The following is a 21,912-nucleotide window of genomic DNA, read 5'->3' as shown; positions in this document are numbered from 1 at the left end:
TCACTGAGGTAGTGCGCTCTGCTGTGTGATTGGCTGTAGAGTCACTGAGGTAGTGCGCTCTGCTGTGTGATTGGCTGTAGAGTCACTGAGGTAGTGCGCTCTGCTGTGTGATTGGCTGTAGAGTCACTGAGGGAGTGCGCTCTGCTGTGTGATTGGCTGAGTCACTGAGGTAGTGCGCTCTGCTGTGTGATTGGCTGTAGAGTCACTGAGGGAGTGCGCTCTGCTGTGTGATTGGCTGGGAATCTGGAGCTGCTCTGTAAGACTGCGGCGGTACTTTCACTTTCATTTCATCAGATATCGAAAATTCTTTTATTTTCCACGGTAGAGAACCTCCGCAGTTTTTATAGACGGTAAGATATTATACTTTTGTAAAGTAGAAAACGATAGCAACTTTTAAAGACATGATCTTACTTTATGGCATCACATTAAGAAAAGTAAGTTCCAACTAATCCAAAGTAATGCACTTGTTTGTTTTTAAGGTATAAAACGCCCTGCTGTAGTTTGCTCGTTCTAAAAGCGGTGATGGTGTGAAACGGTGAGTATACATTTTGTAATAATTATAATTAGTGTGGTATTGGATAATGATGAAAACAGATTAAAGACCCACTTTCCTTTCCTGCAGTTGACATTCTTCACAGGTATGTGACTATTTTACTGAACTGTGAGCGAAACTTCCTGTTTCCGCGTGAGGCCTAAAGTTCGTGGCGCACTTTTTTTTAAGAAACGTGTATAAGCTTAAAAGGTTAAATGAACGAGTGGTTCTGATAAAAATACCACATTATTTCCTTCAGGCTCGGTAGTTAGACAGATAAGGGTTTATTCTCACTGAGCCGAGAGTCTGGTTCTGGAGCATTTACCAGAAAACTGGCACTAAGTAAGACAAACCTAAACTTCGTCTGTGAAGGAGCGGTGTGGCCGGTTACAGCCGGGATCTGCGGCTCAGGCCGGCGGAGTCAGAATCTCCCCGAGGACATTTTGAAACCTCAAGTATTACAAATATAAATGAGTATGAAGTCTGGTGTGTATCGTTCTTTTGCATTTTTAAAGAGGGTATAATGCATAAAGTCATTATCATTATGTTCTAGAAATAATCTACCCCTCCCAATATCTCTCAAAAACTTCCTTCTGGAGTCTTAACTGGAAGGTTAGTTTTTCAATTTCATAAATCATACATTTGGCGGGGGGGGGGGGGGGGGGGTCTCTTTGTAACCTTTGTAACCTCTTCGTACTTTTAGCAAGTATTTATCTCTTCCCACAACCTCATCAGGCAGATTACCCAGATACAGAACTGAACAAGACTTGGGATTTCTAAACAATATATCTTGAATCTGAGACCGCACTTCTTCCCAATAATATTGAATTACTGGACACTACCAAAATATATGGGAACGCCCTGCGTCTCTGTTACCACAATCTCTCCAACAGGGTTGTGGCAAACTAAGACGAGACGATTTTATTTTGGGGGTTATGAAGAATCGAGTTAAAGTTTTCCAGCAAAATTCCTGCCATCTTTTTGAGTTTGTGGAAGTGCATTGTGTTTTACACATGTTCTCCCACTCCTGGTTAGTGATGGCAATATTGAGTTCTTCTTCCCATTTTGTCTTAATATAATCTGTTGTTTCTTTTCTAGAGCTCATTATACCCTGATACAGTGTTGGTACTGTTCTACGAGTACCTTTATTGTATATCTGGGTAATGGTCTGTATGATTTAAATCGTGCTCCTTGATTTCTTTTAGAAAGTACTGACATATCTGTAGGTATCAGAAAAAGTCCTGGTTTGCCAAACCCTATTTATCTTTAAGAGTCTGAAAACTTAATAGATCTCCCTTTTCCATTGTTGTACAGGATGAGGTAGTTTCTCTGTGAGCCCACTGTTTAAATCTTTGATCAAGTATACCTGGCAAAAATGCTGGATCATAAGCAAGCCACCTCAGTACCCTGACCTGTTTTTCAAATTTTAATTTTGTAATAATTTTAAACCAAATTGTAAAAGTAAATGCAGTTAAGGAATCTAATTGATCATATTGAAACCTGTCTCGATCACCAATAATAGCTTGGACTGGATTATTTTTTTATCTAGTCTCTGTCTTTCCATTTGGCTGGAGAATATTATCATCACACCCAACAGAGCAGAGGTCTGAGTTGTGCCACATAATACTGGTCTTTGAGATTGGGGAGAGCCATCCCTCCCCTAACTTTATTTAGCTGTAATGTAGCATATCTCATTCTTGGTTTCTTCCCATTCCAGTTGAAATTAGAAATGTATTTATCCCATTCTGTAAATTGTTTGGAGGGGATCTCAACAGGTAAAGATTGAAATAAATATAATAATCTTGGAACTACATTCATTTTTATGGTTTTAATTTTTGCATGAAAGTCTAGAGAGATCCATGACCAGCGTCCCAAGTCATCTATATAGTTTCTTCTGTATAATTTTGCAGGGTCTTTTGTTCTCCATATGCCTATATACTTTACTGCATTTAAACTCCAATTTAAGTTAAACCTTTGCTTAAGTTCTGTTGTCGGGGTATAACTGTAAGACAGGATCTGTGTTTTTTGCACATTCAGTTAATATCCTGAGTACTGGCCATATCTCTTAAGGAGATTGAATAGATTAGGAAGGGAGATATCTGGATCTGTTAGATATACCAGAACGTCATCAGCATGAAGGGCTATCTCATGCTCCGTTCCTTTCAAGAAGATCCCCTTTACATCCTGATCCTGCCTGATTGCTTGGACAAGAGGTTCAATGTAAAGGGCAAACAGAATGGGAGGCAGTGGACATTGCTGACGTGTGCCCCTTTCTGAAGCAGTGCCGCCTGTGAGGCTACCGTTTACCCGTATCCTAGCCATGGGGTTCATGTAGAGAGTTTAAAACACTTAACTGACCCTTCTGTGAAACCAAACCTCTATTACCTGAAATAAGTATTTCCAATCCACACAGTCAAAAGCTCTTTCTGCATCTAAGCTCACTAGAATTGTTCCAATTTGTTCTTTTTTGGTGAAGTATGTGAAGTGTTCGTCTGATATTATCCTGGGTTTGTCGTCCATTGATAAATCCAGTTTGATCTTTGTCCATTAATTCGGACAGAAAAATCCCCAATCTTTGAGATATAATTGAGGCATATAACTAAAAGTTCACGTTTCAAATTGAAATTGGTCGGAACGAGCTGCATAATTCTGTCATTGTTCTCCTGGGGAATAACTGTGATAATTGCTTCTCTCCATGAGGGAGGAACGATTCCCTTTTTAAGGGTCCAGTTGAAAGAAGACAGGAGAAGAGGGAGGTTTCTTTTCTAAATGTTTTATACCACTCTGATGGAGATCCATCTCTACCTGGTGATTGATTATTTTTGAGATTACTTATTGCCAGATCTAACTCATCTTGTTAAATGTCTTTTGACAAGATGGCATTTTGTTCTGTTCCAATTGATGGTAGATCCAACTTCAGCTCAGCGATTTCCATAAGTAGCCATCGATCTCCTCTGCCTTTCACCCTTTTTCCTGATCTCCTGAAACCCTCAGAACAACGCACTGGGTCCTTCCTCTACCTCGTGGACACAGTGTTTGTTATAGTCCCCCCCTTAGGAGTGTAATCTAGCGCCTTGGACACGCCCACATGCACTCCTACAGACTTCACACTCTTTAACACCTTCTGTGAAACCAAACCTCTCTAATACCTGAAATAAGTATTTCCAATCCACATAGTCAAAAGCTCTTTCTGCATCTAAGCTCACTAGAATTGTTCCAATTTGTTATTTTTTTATATGGTGAAGCATGTGAAGTGTTCGTCTGATATTATCTTGGGTTTGTCGTCCACTGATAAATCCAGTTTGATCTGTGTCCATTAATTCGGACAGAAAAATCCCCAATCTTTCAGATATAATTGAGGCATATAACTAAAAGTCCACGTTTCAAATTGAAATTGGTCGGAACGAGCTGCATAATTCTGTCATTGTTCTCCTGGGGAATAACTGTGATAATTGCTTCTCTCCATGAGGGAGGAACGATTCCCTTTTTAAGGGTCCAGTTGAATGAAGACAGGAGAAGAGGGAGGTTTCTTTTCTAAATGTCTTGTACCACTCTGATGGAGATCCATCACTACCTGGTGATTGATTATTTTTGAGATTACTTATTGCCAGATCTAACTCATCTTGTTAAATGTCTTTTGTCAAGATGGCATTTTGTTCTGTTCCAATTGATGGTAGAGCCAATGAGTCTAAAAAGGTTTTTACTAGGTTGTATTATTTTCCTGTGCTGGTTGAGTATAAAGGGTTTTATAATAGGATTCAGTAATCTCTAGATGATTTGATGTTTATCCAGTCTTGGGGTCTTTTATAGATTGTGTTTGAAGCTTGCTGTTTACGCACCCTTCTTGATGACAGTTTTGTGGCCTTTGGGCCTGCTTCATAGTATGTTTGCCATATAAAGAAACTCCAGTTCTTTCTCATATAACTCATCTATTTCTTTCCTGCTGTTTTTAATCTGTTCCAAATCGTTTGAATCATTATTCTCCTTATGTTTGTCTTCTAGACCTTTTAATTTTGCTTCCGAATGTCTTATTTTATACTCCCAGTGGTGATAGCAATCATTTTCCCTCTGAGTACTGCCTTTGCGGCATCCCATAGTATAACAGGGTTCACTTCATTGTCATTATTCTCTAAAAATGACTTAATTTCTTTTCTAATTTGTTCAATAACTGTTTTATTATTGAGTAGACCTGTGTTCAGTCTCCAGACTGTATTTCTAGGTCTAGTATTTAGATGTACAATAAGATACACGGGTGAGTGATCCATCACATCAGTATTTCCTATTGTACCTTCTTTCACCTTGTGTCTATCACTATTAAACATGAAAAAGTGATCTCTTCTAGAGTATGCTAAGTGTGGGACAGAGTAGTAAGTGTAGTCCCTCTCTGAAGGATGAGAGTTCTGCTAGACATCTGCTAAGTCCTGAAATGTGACTTAATCCTCAGGAACATGTGTGTGAAGTCTGATTTCTCTCAAGGTTAGTTGAATCTAATTTATGATCAAGTACCATGTTGAAATCCCGCAAATAAGTGCTCCCTGAGTTTCAGAAGCCAGAATGTCAGAGAGTATCTTTAAATTATTACTTATTACTTCCAGGGGGTGCATGAACATTAAATAAGGTTACTACATTATGCTCCGATCTCCCCTGAACTAATATGTATCGACCCTCTTTATCCTTAACATCTTTTAAGGGTTCAAAGTTCAGAGAGTGTGGTATTAAAATAGATACACTTCTTTTATGACCATTTCGAAATGAGCTATAGCTGTGGTTCTCAAACTGTGGTACACATACCACTAATTCCGTACCATTGTATAGGAATGCGTGCTATGAACCTAAGTAACCAATTGTATTTAAAAAAAGTTGTCTTCAGCAAAAAGGTACTCAGAGGTAGGAGAATGTGCATGATTTTGGAACACTGCCGATCTTGTGAGCACAGGAAAGCGTGATAGATAACAGAAAAATATTTAAGGACTGTTCTAGGTTAATTTGAGAAAAATTCACTGAGCATCTCTGTGTTTTGCTCACTTGCGCATTAAATAAAAACTTCTATTGACTTCCGAGGCAGTCTCCTGAATGTCTTTTATGGGGAAATGGGGACAAATGCTAACCTGCGCATTGCTAAAGCAGGTAAGCCCCACACTATTTTTTAAGAACTTTGTTTACCGTTGGCAAGAGAGCTGACACATACAGTGCCTTGCGAAAGTATTCGGCCCCCTTGAACTTTTCAACCTTTTGCCACATTTCAGGCTTCAAACATAAAGATATAATTTTTTTATTTTATGTGAAGAATCACCAACAAGTGGGACACAATTGTCAAGTGGAACGAAATCTATTGGATTTTTGAAACTTTTTTAACTAATAAAAAAATGAAAAGTGGGGCGTGCAAAATTATTCGGCCCCCTTGCGTTAAAACTTTGTAGAGCCACCTTTTGCTGCGATTACAGCTGCAAGTCGCTTGGGGTATGTCTCTATCAGTTTTGCACATCGAGAGACTGAAATTCTTGCCCATTCTTCCTTGCAAAACAGCTCGAGCTCAGTGAGGTTGGATGGAGAGCGTTTGTGAACAGCAGTTTTCAGCTCTTTCCACAGATTCTCGATTGGATTCAGGTCTGGACTTTGACTTGGCCATTCAAACACCTGGATACGTTTATTTGTGAACCATTCCTTTGTAGATTTTGCTGTATGTTTGGGATCATTGTCTTGCTGGAAGATAAATCTCCGTCCCAGTTTCAGGTCTTTTGCAGACTCCAACAGGTTTTCATCCAGAATGGTCCTGTATTTGGCTGCATCCATCTTCCCCTCAATTCTAACCATCTTCCCTGTCCCTGCTGAAGAAAAGCAGGCCCAAACCATGATGCTGCCACCACCATGTTTGACAGTGGGGATGGTGTGTTGAGGGTGATGAGCTGTGTTGCTTTTACGCCAAACATATCGTTTTGCATTGTGGCCAAAAAGTTCGATTTTGGTTTCATCTGACCAGAGCACCTTCTTCCACATGTTTGGGGTGTCTCCCAGGTGGCTTGTGGCAAACTTTAGACGAGACTTTTTATGGATATCTTTGAGAAATGGCTTTCTTCTTGCCACTCTTCCATAAAGGCCAGATTTGTGCAGTGTAAGACTGATTGTTGTCCTATGGACAGACTCTCCCACCTCAGCTGTAGTTCTCTGCAGTTCATCCAGAGTGATCATGGGCCTCTTGGCTGCATCTTTGATCAGTCTTCTCCTTGTCTGAGCTGAAAGTTTAGAGGGACGGCCAGGTCTTGGTAGATTTGCAGTGGTCTGATACTCCTTCCATTTCAAGATGATCGCTTGCACAGTGCTCCTTGGGATGTTTGAAGCTTGGGAAATCTTTTTGTATCCAAATCCGGCTTTAAACTTCTCCACAACAGTATTACGGACCTGCCTGGTGTGTTCCTTGGTCTTCATGATGCTCTCTGCGCTTTCAACAGAACCTTGAGACTATCACAGAGCAGGTGCATTTATACAGAGACTTGATTACACACAGGTGGATTCTATTTATCACCATCAGTCATTTAGGACAACATTGGATCATTCAGAGATCCTCGCTGAACTTCTGGAGTGAGTTTGCTGCACTGAAAGTAAAGGGGCCGAATAATTTTGCACGCCCCACTTTTCATTTTTTTATTAGTTAAAAAAGTTTCAAAAATCCAATAGATTTCGTTCCACTTCACAATTGTGTCCCACTTGTTGGTGATTCTTCACATAAAATAAAAAATTTATATCTTTATGTTTGAAGCCTGAAATGTGGCAAAAGGTTGAAAAGTTCAAGGGGGCCGAATACTTTCGCAAGGCACTGTATTATGTGTGAAGAGAAAGCTGCTAAACAGCTTGACCTGCTGCCCCTTTCGAATGACACAGTCACTTGTAGGATTATTGATGTGGCGGATGGTGTTAAGATGAGCAGATGCTTTTCACTGCAATTAGATGAGTCTGTAGATGCCTTTGATTTGGCCAATTTGCTCGTTTACGTTCGATACAAGTTTGGGGGTAGGTCCCATGAGGATTTTCTGTTCAGTTAGCTGCTTACAACAGGAACTACAGGAGAGCACATATTTCAGCTTCTGAATGAATTTATCGAAGAGAATGGCATCGACTGGATAAAATGCGTTGGAGTTTGTACAGACGGTGCTAGAGTGATAACAGGCAGACACAGCGGTGTAGTTGCACGAATTAGAGAGGTTGCTCCAGATATGATGTGGACACACTGCAGCATCCACTGCGAGGCCTTGGCCGTCAAGAAGATGCCTGAGGATTTAAAGTCTGTTAGACTCTGCTGTCAAAGTTGAGAACTGTATCAGGGCTCGACCAATGAACTCACATCTGTTCAGTTTGCTTGCTTTGTAATGAAATAGGCAACGAACATGTGCAGCTTTTGCAACATACTGAGGTGAGATGGTTGTCAAGGGGCAGAGTGCTCACAAGGCTCTTTGAGCTTCACTCTGAGGTACAGATGTCTTTGCATGATCTCCCGTGGCAAGTCTATCTGATGATCCGGTCTGGCTGGTACAATTAGCCTACCCGAATGAGCTGAATATGGGGCTGCAGAGCCTCTCTTTAACATTGTTTTGACATGTCTGAGAAGATCACCGCTATGAAGAAAAAGCTGCAGCATTTTGTTAATAAAATCAATGCAAGTGATGTCTCTGCTTTCCCTACTTTGGAGAACTATCTGCACACATGGTGTGGCACTTGATGCTGCTGTTCGTGATATGATTGCAGTGCACCTCTTGTCATTGGAAGAACAGTTTTCAGAGTATTTTCCAGCTGAGGCCACATCAGAGTGGATCAGGAGCCCCGTTACTGTTGATGTCGTAGGAATTTCCAAGGATGTGACCTGTGCTGAACAAGAGATGTTGCTCGAGTTATCTGATGCGACTCTGATGTCAGAATTGAAACGACAGTCACTGTTGCATTTCTGGATCGAAAGACAAAGTGAATACCCAGCCCTCTCATTAAAGGCTGTGCGGTTTTTGATGCCTTTTGCTACTAGCTACTTTTGTGAGAAAGCCTTTCTGCTCTCTCTGCAATCAAGACAAAGTACCGCAACCAAATAGATGCTGAGCCAGATCTTTGTTTGCAGCTCACTGCCCTTGTCCCTGATATTGCAAGGCTTTGCTCGACTAAACAACCTCACCCCTCTTACTGAAATGGTAAGTGCTCAGTGCGATCTTTATTATATGTGTGTTTCTGTGCACGCGTGCACGCTCATGTTGGTCATTGAGATGTTCTGTGGATCCTATGACTTGTAGGTGGTACTTGGTCCAAAAGGTTTGAGAACCACTGAGCTATAGAATGTATATCTATATCCATACTTTTTCAGTGTCTTGTGTTTGGCACTCAGAAGGTGTCTTTCTTGTAAGAGTATAATATGTACTTTCTCCCTTTTCATTTTGACTACTACCTTACTCCTCTTAACCAGGTTATTTAGCCCATTAACAATTAAAGTCGCTGCTTCCATGAAATACTTCCAATTTCCATAAAAGATGCTGGCAACTTGAACATATCAATCCGTACAACATGAACAGAAAATAAAGAACAATTTCAAAATAAATGACTTCCACTGATGGGGTCAAACGATGACCCGCTTGCTTCCCTAGACAGTTTCAGGAAAGGAGGGAAAAGTCCTGGGTCCTAACACGAGCAGGTGAACTCCGTCTAGCTCTGCCAAGAACCAAACTCCACCTTCCCGGTCAGTTTGCAAAGTCACTGTCTGACAGCAGGTCTTTCTATAGCCTGTTCTTGCTCTTCTAGGTAATTTCTTTAGCTCATGCCATCTTCAGGATGAGTTCTTTCATGCTGTTTTGTTGAAAATGAATCACAGTTTACCTTGGTGTTGCATCGCCCTGAGGTTTTGGGATAAGGGATCTGTTGTCAGGGATCCAGCAGGTCGTTCTCCGAGGATCCTGTGCGTAGCCGTGAGCTCTGCGGGATGCAGAGGCAAACGATCCAAAATGGTAATCCAAAGGGCGAGATCAAAAGAGAACAGTCAAGTCCAAAAACCTTGAAAGCCAACAAGAGACTAACACGCACTAGAAAACTAAGAGGTTTTTCCTCTTAGTGAGCAGGGTCTGGTGCGTGAGGGAACTTTAAATACTCAAGGGAGAGGGACGTGGCTGGAGAATTGGTCCTGACTGAGAATCTGTGGAATCTGGTGCCTGTGGGAATGTGATGGGTTCCGTTAGGAGTGAGATTGTGAAACAGTGGGTTTGGGAATGACGAGTTTTATGAGGGTGAGTGTGGGACGTGACACCTGTGAGCTCTTTGAATCTGTAAATCAATGCCCTCTTGCAAGGAGAGCTTCGTCTTCAGAAAGTTTTCTGTGAAACAGTGAGGTTCCCTCTGAGTCTTCTTTGATACCGAAGATGCGAATGTTATTTTGCCGAGATCTCCCCTTGAGGTTGGTCAGTTGGGCCTGCGTTGTTTTCTGTTTCCTCACGGCGTAGAGCAGGGCGTCCCTCAGGTCAACATTCACTGAATACGTTTGTCCGTCTCTGTTATCCTAGTGCCTAGGTTCCCTATATCACTAATTTTGCAGCTTCTGGTTTATTTAGTCTTTAAGATCGTTCAGCTCTGCTTTGATGTCTCTTTTGACTTCGTCCTTGAACCCTTTAGTTCATTCTTCATCTCCGTCTTTAGATCATTTATTTCTTTCCCAATAGTGTAAATTACCCGTAAGGATTCACTCGCATTTTCGACGTCGCCATGATCATCGTCATGATCATCTGTTCTCACTTCAGGAGATTCTAGAGCTTTTTGTTTCGGTAGACCTTTCTTGGACTTTGGTAAAATTGGTGAGGTCACTGGGGACTGTGCTGGCTCGCTCCCACTCTGGGCTGTAGTCTGTCCTCCCTAAAGATCCACATTAATCCAGCTGGTGCCGCAGTTTCTCTGTCCTCCCCTGATCCTTGTGCAGCGGGGCCGCTGTCTCTCCAGGTGGGGCGCTGGTACAGAATGGTGCTGTGTGTCTCCAGTGGGGCTGCTGGTACAGAATGGTGCTGTGTGTCTCCAGGTGGGGCTGCTGGTGCAGAATGACCAGTGTGGTGGGGCTGCACTGCAGTGGGGTGACTTAGGTCCCCATGTTTATGTAGAAGTGGGATGAAAAGGGTAATAGAAATGAAGTGAAGTGTTGATAATTGACAACCTGTCATTCTGTTCCTGTTATAGCAGGACTGGGAGACCTGAGTGACAGTCCAGCAGTCAGTATCTCACGAGTCTCTCTTCCTTCAGGTGCTGCTGGAGGGGGCTGAGCTGTGCTGGTGAGACTCTCGGCGCAGGATGGCGTGCACACAGCAGTCTGCTGTGCAGTTTGTCCAGAGAGCCCAGAGCGGCCTTGTGGACAGTCTCCAGAGCCTCCATGTCATTGTGGAGAGGTTACAGGACAGCGGGGTTTTCAGCGCAGAGGATGTCCGGGTGGTGGAGTCCTGTCAGGAGAGGAGAGAGAAAGCCAGAAAGATACTGGACTGTGTCACTAAGAAAGGGGAACTGGCGGCATATGAGCTTCTGAAGATACTGTACAGCACCAGGGAAACAACGTTTCCTCAGCCATCTTCCTCATCATCGCAACAGGCACATGGTCTTCCTGCTACTCAACCTGAACATGAAATTGATCTGCACTACTGGATCAGTAGCTTCTCCTTCAGCGAAGACTTTCAGCCTCCCAGTGTGTACCCTGCAGGTGAGTGTCCCTGTGTACTGAGGAGCTCTGAGGTCAGAGACAGTAGATTCAGGCTGTATGAGCTGCAGTCAGTGAGCTTGTGTACTGAGGAGCTCTGAGGTCAGAGACAGTAGATTCAGGCTGTATGAGCTGCAGTCAGTGAGCTTGTGTACTGAGGAGCTCTGAGGTCAGAGACAGTAGATTCAGGCTGTATGAGCTGCAGTTAGTGAGCTTGTGTACTGAGGAGCCCTGAGGTCAGAGACAGCAGATTATTTTTCAAATTAAGTCAGCACTGAGTCAGGCCTGGAAACTGACACTCTACTGTCCTCTAGTGGTATCAGTCTGCAACAGTTCTGTAGAATCAGGTTCACCTGCGGTGCTTGTAGAGTCTGAACACTGACCTGTGGTCCAAGTGTTAAAGAGTTCAATTTGTAACCTTTTTTCTTCTGTAGGTTCAAGTTCTTGTCCAAGATACCAGAAGGCTCTGAGATTAAAAGTAAAAGAGGTTGTGAAGGACCAGTGGAAAAACAGCAGGACCTTCTTCCCAGAGGGGGACAGAGGGACAGACTTCACTTACATTCCTCTGGAGTTACAGGCAGACTGTTCAGCGGTTTTCAAAAGTAAGAAGTACAAGAAGAATCGCCGGAAGAAGCTGAAGGCGTACGTGTCCCCTGACAAGAGAAAAGTGGATCCTGGCGACTTGCTGAAAACTAACGAGGACAAGATCCTCCTGGTGGGGAGGCCTGGAATAGGGAAAACAGCTGCTGTTCTGCAGGTGCTGCGCCTGTGGGCAGAGAGAGAGGATCAGGATCTGAGCTACTTGTTTTACTACGATGTGCAAACTCTGACCCACGTTTCCCGTCCCATAAGCCTGAGGACCCTTCTGTTCAACATGTACTGGACACCAGGGGAGGGAGCGGATGAGGTGTTTCAGGATATTGTAGAGAATTCAGATAATGTCATCATCATTTTTGATGGCATCACTGACAACATGCTGAGCTCAGTACCAGTGACTTCAGCCTCTGCAGAGGTGGACATCTGCTCGCTGGTCTCCAGTGTTGTGAAGAAAGAGCTGTTGCCATTTGCCAAGGTTGTAGTTACCTGCAGACCAGAAGCAGAGTATCTCCTGACCGATGTCCTTGACTGGCCCAGCTACAGAGTGGAGGTGCTGGGGTTCAGTGAGAGATCGGTCTGCGATTACTTGACGATGATGCTGGGGAGAACTAGGGCTGAAGAAGCACACAGTGTGCTGGAGAACCTGCAGCTGCTCAGTCTGTGCCATGTCCCAGTGTACGCTCTTATAGTCTCTGCCTGCATCTCATTCAGGTCGTGTGAGTCCGACACACAGCCCAGCACTGTAACTGAGATGTACCTGCACATCTTCCGACACTGCCTGGAGCGACACGGGGAGAGACAGAGACGGGGAACTCTGGGGAGGCACCTGGACAAGTACATCAGGGAGAACCGGCAGAGCATCATGGATCTGGCTGAGGTGTCTTTAAACAGGCTGCTGCACAGAAGTGTGAATTTCACCGACCTTGACCTTGATGAGAGTGGTGTTGAATGTGCTTTCCTGAGGTCAGTTGAGGTAAAAGACTCACCGACATCAGTCCAGACAGTCTTCACGTTTCTCCACAACACAGTGCAGGAGTTCTGGGCGGCCTTGTGGCTCCTGGAGACACCATACAGCATCAGTGAAATTCTTCGACTCTGCAGGACTGAGGAAAGGAAGCACCTGAAATACGTGGTCATGTTCCTGTGTGGGCTGCTGTCCAGGAGAAACGCCAGATTAGTCAAATGCCTGATTGCAGAGGACAAGATCCAGGAGATCTGCGCCAGGTGCCTTGAGGAAGTATTCAGCACTTTCCTGTGTCCTGGAGCTGAGGAGTCTGAGGATCCTCTAGACCTGGTCTTTGTGTGTCAGTGCCTGTTAGAGTCCCAGTCAGCAGAGGCCTGTTTACACCTTCTGAAGGAGCTGAATCACAGCTTCGAGCTGAGTGAGCTGCAGCTGGACCCTCACCAGTGCTGCTCGGTCTCCTACGTGATCCAGCAGGCAGATGGGCAGAAGGTGGATCTGAACCTGGAGGACTGTGCTGTGTCTCAGACAGGGCTGAGGCTGATTCTCAGCTGTCTGCACAAGGTCTCCTCCCTCAGGTCAGTCTGTTCACTAGTGTTCATTCCCAGAGCTGCTCAGCTGGTTCCTGAGTGAAGTCTGTGCTCAGATGTTCTCCTGTTCAGGGTTTGGGAACAGAGACCAGGGGAGAGAACAACACTGTTGCTTCCTCACTGTGATCCCTAGACGCCCTGATTCCTCTGCACTGCTGGGCTCCTGTTTCATGATTTCCTAAAAACACTGATGTCTCAGTGTGTTGATCCCAGAGTGCTCTCCTTTTACTAGGGAGGCATTAGTCTTGTCTGAGACAACAGTTCAGGTCCGTGCTGATTAAATAGTTCTGGTTTCTCTGAACCAATGAAACTGATGATCTCTCCAGCCTCTCTCCCTACGTGAGTTCTGTCCTAAACTGTTGGACAGGGTTGTCTATGAAACAGTTGTGTAGTTTTCAAAAAAAGCTGCAAAACTGGGATCAGTGACGTCTCTGTAAAAATCTAGTTTTAGTTAAAAATTTGAGCTGTTTTGTCTGCGGTAAATGAGCCAGCATTCTGAAAGTAATCCTGTGACTCAGCAGGATCGGTACAGAGCTGGTTGAAACACTTTTAAAAATGTGTTAGAAGAAAGAGATGAGTATCCCTGTGTCAGTTACTGTAGGACTGCTGAGCACTAAGAGTTTGTACTTAATTAATATACTGCACCTCCACTTTAATATATTCCACTGTGCTTAATATCCTCCCACAGTAATGTACTGTATTGTGATTTACTCACACGTGATTACTGTAGATTGTTCCTTATCTGCTCAAGGGGAACGTCTTTCTTTTGTCCCCAGTACAGGTAGTAATAGTATAATGGGTCTATAGACAGAATCAAATGAGCTTGGTGGACCAAAGAACCGTTCTTGTTTGTGTCCTTTTGTGATGAATTTCACAGGACACAATTTTAAAGAGTTTTAGGTCTTTAGGAATTGGATTCTGGAAGTGTCTTTTGTCCATTAAGCTCTGTTGTGAGTCTTTAAGGTCTGGACACAGTACAGGTAAGTATGGGGACAACACATCTGTCAGGCTGTCCTGCTCAACTGAGTTTAAGGTGTTGTTTTACACAGTCCAGCTGAGTCTCACCTGTCTGGAGAGCAGGACACACAGTTGTCAGACTGTCCTGCTCAGTGGTGTGTTTTACGTGTTGTTTCTGTGTGCAGGAGCTCATCTCTGCTGTGTGAGCTGTGGAGGGCAGCGCTGTACTCAGGACAGCAGAGTCAGGTCACCAGCCTGCTGAGACTCTGTGAGAATGAGATCCAGCTCACAGCTGGACAGCAGGGCAGCAGGAACGTGCTGGAGCTGTTTGAGAGAGCTGGACAGGTGATACAGCAGAGACAGACAGAGGAGAGGATCAAACTGGCCCTGCAGTGGGGTCCTCACACAGTCCAGCACAGCCAGATCATTGGAGCTACAATCCTGAAGTGTCTGCCTCACATCTGCACACTCAGGTATGTCCTGGAAATGTCCTTCATATCCCAGCTGTTTCAAGTCTCCTTCCTTCATAACTTTACTCCACACAAGCTTTAATGTCTCTGTTTCTGATATCTTGATCGCTCAATAACCTGGATTACAGTCCCTGCTCAGCCTGTCTGTTACACTGTGTTCATGACTGTGAGGCCCAGCCTTCGTGTCCTGTCTGTTACACTGTGTTCATGACTGTGAAGCCCAGCCTTCGTGTCCTGTCTGTTACACTGTGTTCATGATTATCTCACCCATGGTATAGTGTCTTTTGGTCGAGATCTCACACACAGTATAGAATCTGCCTGTCTCGATCTCACGCACAGTATAGAGTCTGCCGGTCACGATCTCACGCACAGTAGCGTGTCTCCCTGATGCTATCTCACACACAGTATAGAGTCTGCCGGTCGCGATCTCGCGCACAGTATAGAGTCTCTCGGTCCTGATCTCACACACACTATAGAATCTCCCGGTCCTGATCTCACGCACACTGTAGAGTCTGCCTGGCGAGATCTCGCGCACAGTCTGGCGTCTCTGGGGCGCAATCTCACACGCAATCTGGTGTCTCCCGGAAGAAAAATTCAGGATAAACAATCCGTAAAGGAAAGCTCTCGCCTGTCTTTTGTTAAAAGGAAAGATAGTCTTTCATGGCAGCAGTTTTTACTGTAGTGGCATAATCAGCCTCTGTCTGATATCGTACCCCACATTTGCCTCCCTTACCCCATTTGGTGTTTCCTGGGATTCGCTCTGAGCCTCCCATGCCTCAGGGCTTTTGCAGTTCATTCTAAATATTGGAGATGTTCTTCACAGGGTTGGCAGTGAATAATTACACCATTGAGATATGCGGGTGGGAACTTTCTACAAGATCGTAGGAAATAGTCCACCAGGTGTTGAAAGGTGGCCAGAGCCCCCTGTAGGCCAGAGGGTGGTACTTTGCCTTTTCAGCCAATGGCACCTGCCAGTATCCCTTAGTTAGGCCTGATGTAGTGAAGAATCGGATGGGTCCTAAACGTTCAGTTAGTTCATTGACCTGGGGCACCAGGGGGTCAAAGACTGAGATCCCAGTGAGTTTCCTGAAATTATTGCAAAACCTACAGGATCCATCCTGTTTGGGCACCATCCTTTTTCTGAGGTTCAGTAACAATTTGATGCTGTTTCAGGTGTGTTTTCTTCAGAACGGATGAGAACACATCTCGGATTTTAGGAAATCCGGGATGTGTTTGGAAAGGACTGAGGTCTTCTGTCTCAGTGCTTTGGGGATCATACTCTTAGGAGTTTTATTAAAACATTCTACTAGCCTGTCAGTCTGTGGGTGACATTTTTGTCTATATAATTATTATTGCTTCAGTTTGGATTCAAATCTTAACCTCCCAATCTCGTAAAACAAAACAACACTGTCATTTTGAACAACACAATAACAGCAGAGTAAAAACAAACTTAGGGGCTTCCCTAAGTCCAAAATATAACCCCACCTTTTGTTTGGGCCGTTAGGGAACAAAAAAAATAAACCTTTTTTTTAACAAATAAGGTCCTGTAGGCAGTCACCTACGTATCCTAATTATTACTCTCCATCTTAAACTATCCTCCCCTATTTAATGAGGCTTTTTATAAAATAACTATTATTATATTTAATATAAACTGAATCAAGTAATTTATCTAAATTAAACAAAAACATTATATAAAACTCAAAACAGCACTAAAGAACTTTTGTTCCCCAATACAAGTTTTGGGCAGTAAGGGAAAAAAATACACCTTTTATAACAAAAAAGGCCCTATATGGCAGTCACCTACGTGTCCTAATTATTACTCTCCATATTTAAACTATCCACCCCTATTAATAATTAATTATTACTTATTATAACACTTATAGCGCTTTTCTGGACACTCCACTCAAAGCGCTTTACAGGTAATGGGGACTCCCCTCCACCACCAGCAGTGTGCAGCCCCACCTGGATGATGCGACGGCAGCCGTAGTGCGCCAGAACGCTCACCACACACCAGCTCTCAGTGGGGAGGAGAGCAGAGTAATGAAGCCAGTTCAGAGATGGGGATTATTAGGAGGCCATGATTGGTGAAGGCCGATGGGAAATGTGGTCAGGAGGCAGGGGTAACACCCCTACTCTTTTTGAGAAACACCCTGGGATTTTTTATAACCACATGTCAGGACCTCGGTTTTACGTCTCATCCGAAGGACATCCCCTTTTACAATATACTGTCCTTGTCACAATACTGGGGCATGAGGACCCACACAGACCTCAGGGTGAGCGCCCCCTGCTGGCCGCACTAACACCTCTTCCAGCAGAAACCTAAGTTTTTCCCAGGAGTCTCCCATCCAGGTACTGACCAGGCTCACACCTGCTGAGCTTCAGTGGGCTGCCAGCTGTGAGCTGCAGAATGATATAGCTGCTGGTTAACTATACTTTTATACTTTTTATACTATATTAAATGTTTACTTAACTAATTTATCTAAATTAAACGAAAACAGTATATAAAACAAGAACAGCGCTATAGAACTGTTAAATTTACAGTATGTCTAAAAAAAACTGGTGAACAGGGTGAAGGGAGCAGTATCCTACGGTATCCCGTGACGTCTCTCAGTACTTAATCCCTCACGTTGGTCCTGAGACGTGGATGAAGTCCTAGTGCTCTGGGGCAGTGTGCTGACGGACAGGCTGGAGAGTCTGGTACTGCTCCTCTGTCAGTCTTCCTCTGTGGCTCTGGTCTCGCCCACAAGCAGACCTCCGCGGTCGAGGTGCCCATCTGAGCACCCGAGTCTCTCAGGAACTTTCATTTAGCAGAGAAAGGCATTTTAATTTTTACTTTCTTTTAGCACTTTATTTCTTTGTATTCTGTCCCTTTCTGAAGCACATTACTTTGATCTCGATTTGCACGCAAATCCTTCTGTTTTCATAAAACACCTCCTTTTCCACCCGTGCTTTCGTCAGAATGTCTTGAGTCTCAGAAACCTGATGACAGTAGATCTTGGTCTGGCCCGGGCCCCTTAGGGGCTCTGGGGGTATAGGGCTCAGGGCTCTGAGGGTTTAGGGGACCAGGGCTCTGAGGGTTTAGGGGCCTGGGGCTCTGTGAGCCCTTTCAATCTCCAAGTCAAAGTCAGGGGGAAATTCGAGCTGCTTCCTGATGAGCTTCTCAGCGAACTGGATAATCGACCCCCTCGCTCTCCTCCGGGACCCCGTAGATCCGCAGGTAGATCTGATCTGATCTCCTCCTCCTGCCCTCCAGGTCCGTCAGCTTGGCCTCTTGCTGCTTCTGCCTCTGGAGCAGGAGTAAAAGCACATCGTCTGTTTTTCACCCCACGCCTCGGTCTGCACAGTGTGCTCCTCCTCCTCGTTTATCCTTTTATTCATTCTGCTCAATTCTTCAGGATAATCTAATAGATCTGAAGTCTGTCAGTTCAGTGAAGATGTTTTCGACTGAAAACTGACTGAACCTAGTCTCCCTGTTCCTCTTCAGTTTCCTTTCTCACTAAGCTTTGGGTGTTTCTACATCCTTTGCCTTGTTCTTCCATTATTACCCAACACTTAGTTGCAGTTCTAAAACATTTGCTGTTTTTTCAACCGACTGAAAGAGCGAGAAAATTAAGCAGCCATTGCTGATGGTGACGTCACCAGAACCTGTAATGTTTTTTCTAAGGAGCTCATGAATGAGGTGTCAGTGACTCTAGCAATGGACTTGTAACAGGAAATGGTTTGTTGACAGATTTCCTTTCTGTGTCGAGTCTCACACAGGTTTTCTCTTCCAGGTTCTGTCCCTCAGACGCTAAAGAGCAGAACACTGAGGACTGGAAACGGAAAGTCATTTCATTCCTGCTGGATCTGTGTGTCCAGGGAGCAGAGCGGGAGACACAGACAGGAGAGAAGGTCTTGGAAACACTGCTGTCAGTTCTGAGTTTTCATCACTTTATCAGTCAGTGTGATTTCCTGCTGGATCTGTATTCCCGTGTGAAGGTCTATGAGTCTCAAACAGGCAGGAATGTTCTCCAAGCACTCCAGCCAGTTTTCCAGTCAGCTCCTGCAGTCTGGACTATAGACCTCTCCGAGAGAAAGGCCTCCCTCTTCCTTGAAGTGCTGAAACTCCACACAGTCAGGAAACCAGTAGAGCTGAAGGGCTGGTCAGCTAAAGAGCGTGAAGTGAGGAGTTTCCTTCAGTGCTTGCCCTATATTTCCCAGCTGAGGTAAGTGTGTGTGTACAGTCAGTCCTCTCTCAGTGTGTCTCTGCTGTGTTGCTCTGTGCTGTAAGGGAGCCTGTTCACTGGGAGACTGTAATGGGTGGTTAATGTTCAGACAGCTGAGTGTGAACAGTGGGGCTGTATATATAGTCAGTCCTGCTCTCACTGTCACTGGTGTGATCTCTATGACAGTGTAGTGGGTATCACAGTTGAGCGGTGAAAACCTGTTCTGAGTTTCTTCCTGTAGGTATAGAGATGGTCTCACTCCATGAGTAGATTTTAGATTAGGTTCTGAACAACAGTTTGAGAAGGTGGGGCTGAACCCTGATTCTTGCCTGATTGTACAGACACGTGCAGTTACACAGCAGCAGCCACCACAACTTCCCCATTTCCATCACTTTATTATTATCAATCAACAGTGGCTCACAGTATTATCTGTGGTCCAGCTGCAAGTAAACCCTACATTTGTTTTCCTACGTTGACTACTGGCATAGCTCTCAAGGGTCCAAAACCCTCATGTGTGAGAGTTTTTGTTGAAAATTGCGACTGCATGCTGTCATGTTCTCCAGACAAGGAGCAGGCACACCAGACACCATCAGCGCCAATCCTGTCTATCACGACCGCCAGCCAGCAGAGATCAGCCCACAAGAGAGCTAACCAGCACCAGCAGCGGGTTGATAATAACAAGCGTAGCCGCATGTGTTAATCCCTCAGCACATCTCATGGTGCATTACAAGCTGAACTGATTATTGTATTTGTTCACACATTTGTTGTGCCAGGCGGCCCCTGTGGCCTATTTACAACTGTGGTAAACCCTAAACTGGCACACGGAGCAGATGGGCTGAGTGGTTACAGTCGAGAGGAGGCCATTCTTATCATGTTGTGTTCTTCAGTAATTCATTACTGTGGTAATTTTTATAATGTCTAAATGGAAGGCATTTTCTGACTGCTTTAGCTGTGTTATAGATTGGAAGAACTGCTATTACTCATGGCATGATTATTCAGACTGTCATTTCTATTTAAATGATCTATACAAATATATTTTAAAAATATAATATATATATATAAAACTACTACCATGTATATTTTTCAGATGTACTAGACAGGTAATACAATTGTTCCAGAGAACAAATGCATTTTGCTGTGCAAGATCTTTAGATGGTGTCTTGGTCGTGCTAAAAATGTCTGCTTCTTTATCAAGCATTTTAGGGTTCTTCTAAAAATATTACAGCCAGTTTCTTGCTATATAGAGTATTTTAAATATTTGGGGTGGGAGAGGGGAACTCCAGGGATTGTGATTGTCATCAAATCTTTTCATGTCATACCTGTATTGATTTAAAATATTTCTCTTTCAGTTTATCTCCCCTGTACAGCAAGGAGGGGCCCTCTGAGGAGAGTAAATACACAGACACTTCTTTCCTGCTGGATCTGTGTCTGCAGGTAGCGGAGTGTGAGAGATGGACAGGAGACAGGCTTGTGGTGAAACTGCTGTCAGTTTTCAGTTTTCCTCAGTTCAGCAATCCAGTATGTCACTGCAATTTCCTGCTGGATCTGTATTCCCAAGTGAAGGACTATGAGTCTCTAACAGGCAGGAATGTTCTCCCAGCACTCCAGCCAGTTTTCCAGTCAGCTCCTGCAGTCTGGGCTATAGACCTCTCTGAGAGAAAGGCCTCCCTCTTCCTTGAAGTGCTGAAACTCCACACAGTCAGGAAACCAGTAGAGCTAAAGGGCTGGTCAGCTGAAGAGAGTGAAGTGAGGAGTTTCCTTCAGTGCCTGCCCTATATTTCCCAGCTGAGGTAAGTGTGTGTGTACAGTCAGTCCTCTCAGTGTGTCTCTGCTGTGTTGCTCTGTGCTGTAAGGGCAGCCAGTTCACTTGGAGACTATAATGGGTGTTTAATGATCAGACAGCTGTGCGTAAACAATGGGTTGTGTTTTATAACATCAATTACTATCTAATATATACACACAACTTAGTTGCATCATGTTCTCTTGTGTCTTTACTAGACTAGCTTTAGGAATATTGAAGAGTCACAGGATTCAGACAGCAGCTGACAGCATTACTGTGTCTTGTGATGTGGGAATGAGTGACTGTGAGATCTGTTTCCATGTGTTGCTGACAGGTTGAAGCCAGAGGGATCGGTGCCACAGGGTCCCGGCGCTCTGTCTATAAAGAGTGACGACTCCATGGATCGCCCCGTCTTCTTCAGACAAGGAGCCTCTGGCCCTGATCCCAGGTCAGATTACTGTTTCCTGTCTTGGGTTTAATGTGCAACACTGAACAAAAGGCATACGTTAAGTGAGGTGCTTTACCCCAGTTGCTCTAGTCCAGTTTACAAGTCCCAAGACCCCACTGATCGCTGTTTAAATATAGGAATATCCATTGTTCCAAACTTTCACAGTAAGGTTATCAAGCTGGGAAGTGCTAAGGAGCTCACCTTACTCAAACTCTGCTATCTCCCTTTCCACAAGTTTATGCATCAGGTATAAAAGTGGTCATAATATGTATCCCTGAGGTGTTCCACTCATTGCAGTACAGAAGTGTAAGATAGTCAAGCAAAGAGCTACCTTTTGTTCAGCCTTATTGACTGTCCCCTTGGTTGTTATTTTATGTTTTGGGAGAATTGTAGGGAGTCACAGGATTCAGACAGCAGCTGACAGCATTACTGTGTCTTGTGATGTGGGAATGAGTGACTGTGAGATCTGTTTCCATGTGTTGCTGACAGGTTGAAGCCAGAGGGATCGGTGCCACAGGGTCCCGGCGCTCTGTCTATGAAGAGTGACGACTCCATGGATCGCCCCGTCTTCTTCAGACAAGGAGGCTTCGGCCTTGATCCCAGGTTAGATTACTGTTTCCAGTCTTGGGTTTAACGTCAGCGCAGTTTAAAACTGATTGTGTGCTGGAGGCCTCCTGTT

At 44.3% G+C, this 21,912-nt stretch overlaps 1 protein-coding gene across 2 annotated transcripts; it reads left to right on the top strand.

Moving 5' to 3' along the window:
- The first annotated feature begins 464 nt into the window (after positions 1-464).
- On the top strand, positions 465-21,565 carry LOC138245252 (nucleotide-binding oligomerization domain-containing protein 2-like). 2 transcript variants are annotated; one of them, XM_069199167.1, is made up of 8 exons: positions 486-535; positions 8,634-8,703; positions 10,781-11,228; positions 11,660-13,361; positions 14,516-14,803; positions 18,574-19,005; positions 20,355-20,795; positions 21,120-21,565. In XM_069199167.1, exons 3-8 carry the CDS (start codon positions 10,829-10,831, stop codon positions 21,262-21,264), a joined length of 3,408 nt encoding a protein of 1,135 aa, XP_069055268.1. In that variant the 5' UTR covers positions 486-535; positions 8,634-8,703; positions 10,781-10,828; the 3' UTR covers positions 21,265-21,565. The 2 variants fall into 2 exon arrangements, with proteins under 2 accessions (XP_069055267.1, XP_069055268.1); XM_069199166.1 differs by lacking the exon at positions 8,634-8,703 and having other exon boundaries at positions 465-535.
- The last annotated feature ends 347 nt before the right edge of the window (positions 21,566-21,912 follow it).

This window comes from Lepisosteus oculatus, chromosome 2, assembly GCF_040954835.1.
Source record: "Lepisosteus oculatus isolate fLepOcu1 chromosome 2, fLepOcu1.hap2, whole genome shotgun sequence".
NCBI lineage: Eukaryota > Metazoa > Chordata > Actinopteri > Semionotiformes > Lepisosteidae > Lepisosteus > Lepisosteus oculatus.
This window is presented reverse-complemented; position numbering and strand designations above follow the sequence as displayed.